General features: G+C 44.8%; 1 protein-coding gene across 1 annotated transcript; it reads right to left on the bottom strand.

The window, feature by feature from the left end:
* Positions 1-2,767: 2,767 nt before the first annotated feature.
* LOC102076842 (sialic acid-binding Ig-like lectin 10) lies at positions 2,768-5,928 on the bottom strand. Its single transcript, XM_025911144.1, has 5 exons — positions 5,877-5,928; positions 5,400-5,774; positions 5,049-5,309; positions 4,772-4,862; positions 2,768-4,500 (listed from the first exon to the last, which is right to left on the bottom strand). Exons 1-5 carry the CDS (start codon positions 5,926-5,928, stop codon positions 4,455-4,457), a joined length of 825 nt encoding a protein of 274 aa, XP_025766929.1. The 3' UTR covers positions 2,768-4,454.
* Positions 5,929-8,069: the final 2,141 nt, after the last annotated feature.

Genomic DNA, 8,069 nt, shown 5'->3' with positions numbered 1-8,069 from the left:
CTATTTTGTGGCCCAAATGTGTGGATCCTGTTTGACATTGCTCTGTTTTGTCTTAATGCTTCACTTTGGTTGTTGATGTTTGTGCTCGTTTTGATTCTAGATGTAGACCTGCCATCTGAACATTAGCACCTCGCCCACTTGGAGCACTTGTTCTTTAGTCCAGGGGTTAACACGTTTTTTTATTTCACTGACCTTGTAGAGTAACATGAAAACAAACACAAAGCGGTAAAAGCATCGTCAGTGTCATTGACCTGTAGACCCTTGTGCCCCCGCTCTTTTATTGCCAACATGAATTTATGTGAACTTTTCTTACTTAGTAGAACAAATGATTTAAAAGCGCTGAGTGAGCTACTGTCTTGTGTAGTTAATGTGTTGTGTAGTGGTTGTTGTGTGTCAGTGAGGGCACTAATGAGTGTGACAAAGGCTGCAGTGTAAACAGTCTCCAGGTGGAAACAGCAGCAGTGATACTCCTCCTGCTGTCAGGCCTGCAGGTTTGTCCCTGTGCTGTTCTCCTCTGTCTTGTGGCCACAAACTGTTTTTTTCACTCACACAAATAATTTGTGCAGCATCTTATTGTGACACCTGATTGTTCTCTTATTGTAGTTTCAGGAGTTGTAAATGTTTGTACAAAAACCTGTGGGATGCATTGACTTTTAGACAAATAGTTGTATATAACTTTATTGTTGTGTGCATACGTTTTTAAAATCTGACTGTTTATATTTGCATTTCAACTTTAGTAAAATTATTCACTAAACATGTTTGTGGTTCTTACAGTAAAGCGAATATAACTACAACTAGGATTTGATGTTTTTGTGTGATTTCAGATCAGTTGTGTTACTTCAGTATGTCAGTGAAAAACTCCGTGTAAATTCAGACACGTGAGGTTGAGCTGAAGAGAATGATACCAAACAAACGAGGCAAAAAAAGACGTAAGGGTGAAACACAAAGTAGTGAAAAGTGTGCGGTTATATCGCGTTCCCCAGAGGGTGAACCCAACAAATCATGAAAAATTAGCTTTTTGTTCACGACGTGCAGATTTCTGACATTTTGTGTAAATTTAAGCAACAATTTGATTTTTTCTAACAAGATGTGAAACTTGAGTTGAGTTGAGTTGAGTTGTAATCGGAAGGTTGCCGGTTCGAGCCCCGGCTTGGACAGTCTCGGTCGTTGTGTCCTTGGGCAAGACACTTCACCTGTTGCCTACTGGTGGTGGTCAGAGGGCCCGGTGGCGCCAGTGTCCGGCAGCCTCGCCTCTGTCAGTGCGCCCCAGGGTGGCTGTGGCTACAACGTAGCTTGCCATCACCTGTGTGTGAATGGGTGGATGACTGGATATGTAAAGCGCTTTGGGGTCCTTAGGGACTAGTAAAGCGCTATATAAATACAGGCCATTTACCATTGAGTTAGACTTGTGTTTGTAAATGAACCGCCCCATGTTGTGTAGCTTTATTGGGCTACATATTTATTTATTATACAGGCTATACAGTACATAGCATCCAAACTCACATGTAACTGAGGTGTTTCATTATGTGGCTAAAGAAAATAATTCAGTTATACAAACGTGTGCAGACTTACTGCACGTGAATCATTGTAACCATATGTAACATATGTGTTTAAAAAAGGCTTTGATTTGACCCCCCATTTGATTTCCATGCCCCCCTAAGAAACTTCCTCTAGATCCGTCCCTGGACCTGCTGCCTCACAGATTACACCTCAGGCTCAGCTGTCAGTCTCCCCACACTGGACCAGCTCACTGATACCTGAGGAAGCAGGTGAGTTCTTTCATGTCAGAAACGTGTCCACAGGAGGCCCCTGGGAAACGTATTTTCATTCTAAACACTGAAATATGCAATAATATGTAAACGTGTAATAATGATACACTGTAACCCACAGACAGCATTTATGGGGAAGCTGCTCTGCGTGTATTTAGCTTCCTGTGACTGTTGCCAATATACTTTGTTGGAAAATTGATATTCAGAGGATTATTTAAGTCCTATTTGTCAATACTTGATATTATAAAGGAAATGTTTAAGCAGTAAAAAAATACTTTTACACCATTTTACCTTAGCTCGTGTAAAAGCTGTAAATACTTCAGTGTACTCCTGTGTTGCTTCATCTCCTTCAGGAGTCTCATCCTCTTCCTCAAACCTTCTCACAGCCATCACTTCATCAATGTTCGCCAACCGTGCAAACGGGCGCGCAGCAACCGGTATGGCGCCAAAGTACTTACCCCCGACAGAGCCTGTCCCCCTGTCCCAATCATGGACAAACAGTATTCCCACATTCTTGAAATGTGTTTTACAAGAATAAAACAGACGTTTTCTCCAGTGATGCACTCAGAGAGGTGGAGTTTTGTTTCCAGCAGACATAACTTTGGCAGCGTGCACCAATCAGAGCAAAGAGTATTTTTATAGGAGGCCTGGAAACAAACACAGAGACGTTTACTCGCTGAGAACGCGGTACATGAAAGTTTCCATGAATCCAGTTCAAACACACGTGATTCTCTCTTATTCAGCACAAATACCACGTGACAACAATACACGTATCCACACACTGAACGGTAACATAGCCACACCATCTTTCACGGTTTCACTAAAGTCAGACGTCACGACTTTCACGTTCATGTTCATGGAGCTGACAAGGCCATCTAGTTCTTCCTCTAATTTATCACCAATGTGAAGTATTCCTCTTTTGTGCACTGCTGCTGCTTTAAACATTAAGATTTTATATATAAATCACACGAATAGCTTATAAAACATCGTGTTGACTGTTTCCTCTTCATCTTGGAATCCATCCTGGGCTCAGTGATAGAATCACAGATGAACAAACACATAAAAACCAAGATGAGAGAAATATTGGACGTGGACTTACTTCATTGTTTGCAGTTTTAAATTCCATCTTATTGTAATTATTTTCATCTCTAAAGCTTTTTAACCGTTACCATTTGTACCCATTTCATCTTTTTATTTGATTTTTGTTTCCCACTTTGGACCTGATCCATATCCGAGGTGTGATCTCAGGTTTTCCTGTTCCTGTTAAAGACGCCGATGATCTCGATTCGCTGTAATGCTCGTCCTGTAAGAACGAACACCTAAACAATTTTATCAGACAGACTTTGTCCCGGACTCAAACTTGGAGCCAGAGAATCAATCCGAGTGTGTTTAGCTGTGATGTCAGCAGTGCACCTGTACCTGCTGGTTAGCTCACCGTATTGTTGTTACCTTTGCACTCAGAGGGTCAGCGTGAGAGTCGCAATCGTCTTTAGGGCTGCACCTGATCAAACGTCAGCTGTGGAGCAGCTCGTTATCCCTGCCAGGGTTGGTGGTTCAATCCCTGGTTCCCCTTGCACTGTGCTGCTGTGCATGTGTATCACTGACTGTCGTGGACAGGTCTGATGTTCCCTGTTGGATGATTTGGGTCCACTTCTTGCCAACCACACAGCTGAACCATGACATTTTCTGTCCAAGCACTCTGAAACAGTCAGGCTCTCATTGCTTTAATAAGTCGCAGCAGTGCAAAGAAACACTGAATCGTTTTAACAGTCACAGAAATAGAAAGAATATGTCCACGTGTTTGAATAAAAATAGACTCGGTGTTTCTCACAGCGGAAACTAAAGCAAGAAGCAAAAGGAAAGCTGAAACGGCTCCAAACACACTAACACATGTTTGATCTTTGTGGCCTTGATGTTAAGACTCGCTGATTGCAGACGGATCATGAACAGCTGCACTTGTGTTGGACTCATTTTAAACGCCACCTTAAACGGCTCAGAGTGTGACCGTGGAGTCTGAACCGCCACGGTGAGCATTATGGGTAATAAAGCAGACATGTTACAGGTGACGATGCCGTCACGCTCGCCGGCCACGTTCTTCTTCGTTGGTCCTCGGCTCCTCAGTGACATCTGGAGGCTACAACAGGAAGCAGAGTTCAAACAGCAGCGATGAGATAACGAGGAAGAGAAGAAGACAGCAGCAGACAGGTCGGTGCTGATAAACAGGCTCAAACTCCAAATCATGACGAGTGATGCAAGCAGAGAAAAGTTTGTGATGATTCAGATAAAAAGAGACTCAGTGCTCAGAGGAAGGATTACAGTCTGACAGAGAAAGCCATCCGTGACCGTTGCTGTGACTTCTTCTCATCCTCAGCACTGACAGTGTTTGTGTAATTACTCTCACTGCCAGAAGGGGGAGACACAGCTCCAGCCTGCAGGGAGAAATCTCTTCAGCGATATCAAGTGATTTTCACAGGTGGGCGGGACCTTTGTGAACACCTGTAAACGTCTGCTTCAACAGTCTTAATATCTGGGTCAGAGTTTCATCAGGTTTGAAAATGTTTTCTTATTTAAAACTAGAAGAACCAGATTTAGAGTCAGACTCACTCACAGACCTCGTGTGCTTCCTGATACCTTTGACAGATCATTTATATAATCATGTGACTCACCTGAGCTTCCAGATGTCTCTTAGCTTTCTGCTGCTGACCTGCTCCTGTGCTGCAAACAACACGTCCTGTGCAGACAGGAAGAAGAACAGTCAGAGGTGGGAATGTCAGCTCTCATCCAAGTCCAAGGACAACGTGAATATTCCAGGTTCAGCTCCAGGACCCATTTCATTCAGAGCTGCTGGCTGTGGTGACTCCTGAGTCCCATCTCTCTGTTTTACACATGCTCTCAGCCCTGAGCTGGACTCACCTGACACAGGTGCATGTGACTGTGCTGGTCTGTGAACACTGCAGCTGATGTTCCAGGGGATTCACTGACAGAGAATGGGAGGAAATTACCTTTTGATTATTACTGAGGCCACAGTGACGATGAGCAGCATGTGAGCGCTGAACAGAACCAGACGGACGACTGTGAGTTCGTTCAGGTTTCCTGTGAAGAAGATCAGATATTTCTGAGCTGCTCTGCAGACGCCACACAGATCTAATATATTTACCTCCTGGATCGTGGAGCTGCAGGTTAACACATGTTGTGGGGAAGAGAGCAGCGCAGCAAAAGTTTAGCATCATGCAGCTGTTTGACAGAGAGGAAAACCTGAGAGAAACTGATCACACCAACCTGCCTCCACCTGCAGGCTGTACGGCTCAGAGACAGTCTCCATGTTGGCCTTCAGAGCACAGGTGTAGTTCCCAGAATCCTCTGCAGTCAGAGGGATGAGAAGGAGGGAGGAGCCAGTCTCTGAGAGGGCGTGGCCATCTTTGAACCAGGTGACCTCCAGTTGGTGGAAAGTGCAGACTGAAGCACAGAGCAGTGTGACGGTTTCACCTCTGCTCAACTTTTTATCATCACTGGAGCTGATTATTCTCATTTTAGACCCATCTGAAATCAAAGTGTTCATTAGTTTTAATAAACAGTCATTAATATTAACGATTAATATTTGTGTCAGAATCAGGAGATTTATGTTCTCACCATCAACTCTGACAGTCACTCCTGTCCTGTTAGTAAAATGTCCTTCAGGATGATCAGCTTCCATCCTGAAGCGAAAGGTTGCGCTGTCTCCCTGCTGAACATCTCTGATCTGTAAAGTGCATTTTGTCTTCATGTCTCCCAGATATTGATAACGAGGATCTCTGTTTGCTGAGTTACTGTCAAACACAGACGGAGTGCCGCCCTGACAGATCTCATGGTTCTTACACCAGCGGACTCTGACGATCTTTAGAGGAACTTCTTTCCCACCGTCACTGAAAGACTTCCGAGGTGTGAAGATGCAGGGGAGGGTGACAGTGGATCCTCTGACAGCACAGGTAGACGTGAGAGGATAGATCACAGTTTGACCCACAGCACCTAAAGAAGAGCAAACACAGAGATGAGATTTGAACACAGTGACTGAGTCTAGCAAAAATTTGAAAAGCAAAATAATTCCCACAGTCAGAGATCACGTCCTACCTGCCAGCAGGAACAGGAGACCCCACAGAGTGTTTTTGTCCCAAACTGCCATCCTTACCTTTTAATGAGCCGACTGAATGACTTCTTTAAACGTGCGATCAAACCGCAGCAGTGCTGATGAAGACACTGACTGACACACTGGGTTTGATTTCTTTGTGGTCAGCTCTGAACTTCCTCATTTATTTTTTACCTCTTATTAGAAAATATTGAAATTTCCTATTTGTCGCAACATTTCATCAAAATGACCAAACAGTGGAAAAAAACCAGGTGAAGGGACACTTTCTCTCGGTTGAACACGGAACACACACACACACACACACACACACACACACACACACACACACACACACACACACGCATGCATGTACACTGACACAGACCTGCACTCACCCCCCACCCCCTCCAAACGCCTTCGAAGCTTATGTCTTCTACGTTGTGAGATGTGATGATTCATGTGCTGAGGTGTTTTCTGTTCTCAAACTGATCTCCCTGTTGGAGCTCAGTCTGGGGGGAGTTCTTTTTTCTCCTCGTCTTTCCTCATGTTGTGCATTTTCCATGGTTATACCTCTCTGACCTGTCTACCCCGTGATGTTTGTGTAATGTATGTATGGTCGGAAGGGTAAGATGGCGTTGGCACGGCTGGCAGCCTTAACCCAATTTCCCTCGGGATGAATAAAGTATTATCAATCAATCAATCAATCAAAATTGCTGCTGATGTGCCTCTCACCTCCCCGTCTCCAATCTGCTGTTTTTTACTGTAAACATCAGATTTAAAGCTTCTGTTAGAATAGAATAGAATAGAATAGAATTCAACTTTATTGTCATTGCACATGTCACAGGTACAGGGCAACGAAATGCAGTTTGCATCCATCCAGAAGTGCTTTAGCCGTGATATAGATATATTACAATATATATTAGCAATAATATAGATGTGTAAGTATATTACAGATATGGGTCTATTATGGTATGTTATAATGTACACAGTGTGAAGTATGTTATGAATATGCTATAACTATAAGTATGTACAGGCTATGAACAGGATATAAATATGAAATAAACTATACAGAAATATGAACTATGCAAGTTATGAACAGTTGTAGGATTAAAAATTATCGTATGTACAGAATGATTATCTACACAGAACTATACAGTAGTGGTAAAGTGCTAGTGGTTGTGAGTGGTGGTTCAGTCCATGTTATTATTGTGTGTTTGAGGGTACGGTTGTCCATTGTGTGTGTGTGTGTGTGTGTGTGTGTGTGTATGTTCAGTCCATGAGTTTAACGTGGGTCAGATGTCAGGAGGCAGAGTTCAGGAGTCTGACAGCTGTGGGGAAGAAGCTGTTCCGGTACCTGGTGGTCTTAGTCCGGAGGCTCCTGTAGCGCCTCCCAGAGGGCAGGAGGGTGAAGAGTCCATGTGATGGGTGACTGGGGTCTCTGATGATTTTCCCAGCCCTTTTCAGACACCGCTTCCTGTAGATGTCCTTTATGGCAGGAAGTGGTGCTCCGGCGATGCGCTGAGCGGTTTTCACGACCCTCTGCAACGCCTTCCGGTCCGAGGCAGAGCAGTTCCCGTACCAGACTGTTATACAGTTGGTCAGGATGCTCTCGATGGTGCAGCGGTAGAAGTTCACCAGGATGTCTGAGGACAGGTGGTTCTTCCTCAGAGTCCTCAGGAAGAAGAGGCGCTGGTGAGCCTTCTTGACCAGCTTGGAGCAGTTGGTCGTCCAGATGAGATCCTCGGAGATGTGGACTCCCAGGAACTTGAAGCTGCTCACACGCTCCACAGCCGTCCCCTTAATGTGGATGGGTGGATGTGGGTCAGCATTCCTCCTGTAGTCCACGATGAGCTCCTTGGTCTTCTCGGTGTTAAGCAGCAGGTTGTTTGTGTCGCACCACTCAGCCAGACGATCCACCTCCTCCCTGTAGGCGGTCTCATCGTTGTCACTGATGAGGCCAATCACCGTGGTGTCATCTGCAAACTTAATGATGATGTTGGAACCATCGGCAGGTCTGCAGTCGTGGGTGAAGAGGGAGTAGAGGAAAGGGCTCATCACACAGCCTTGTGGTACACCGGTGTTCATTGTGATTGTTGATGAGCAGCGGTTATCCAGCCGGACATGCTGGGGGCGGTTGGTCAGGAAGTCCAGTAACCATTTGCAGATGAGGGAACTGATGCCCAGGTCTGTCAGTTTCC

The sequence above is a fragment of the Oreochromis niloticus genome, linkage group LG11 (genome assembly GCF_001858045.2).
Source record: "Oreochromis niloticus isolate F11D_XX linkage group LG11, O_niloticus_UMD_NMBU, whole genome shotgun sequence".
NCBI classification, from domain to species: Eukaryota; Metazoa; Chordata; class Actinopteri; order Cichliformes; family Cichlidae; genus Oreochromis; species Oreochromis niloticus.
Note: the sequence above shows the minus strand (reverse complement) of the source record. Positions and strands in the feature narration are given on the sequence as shown.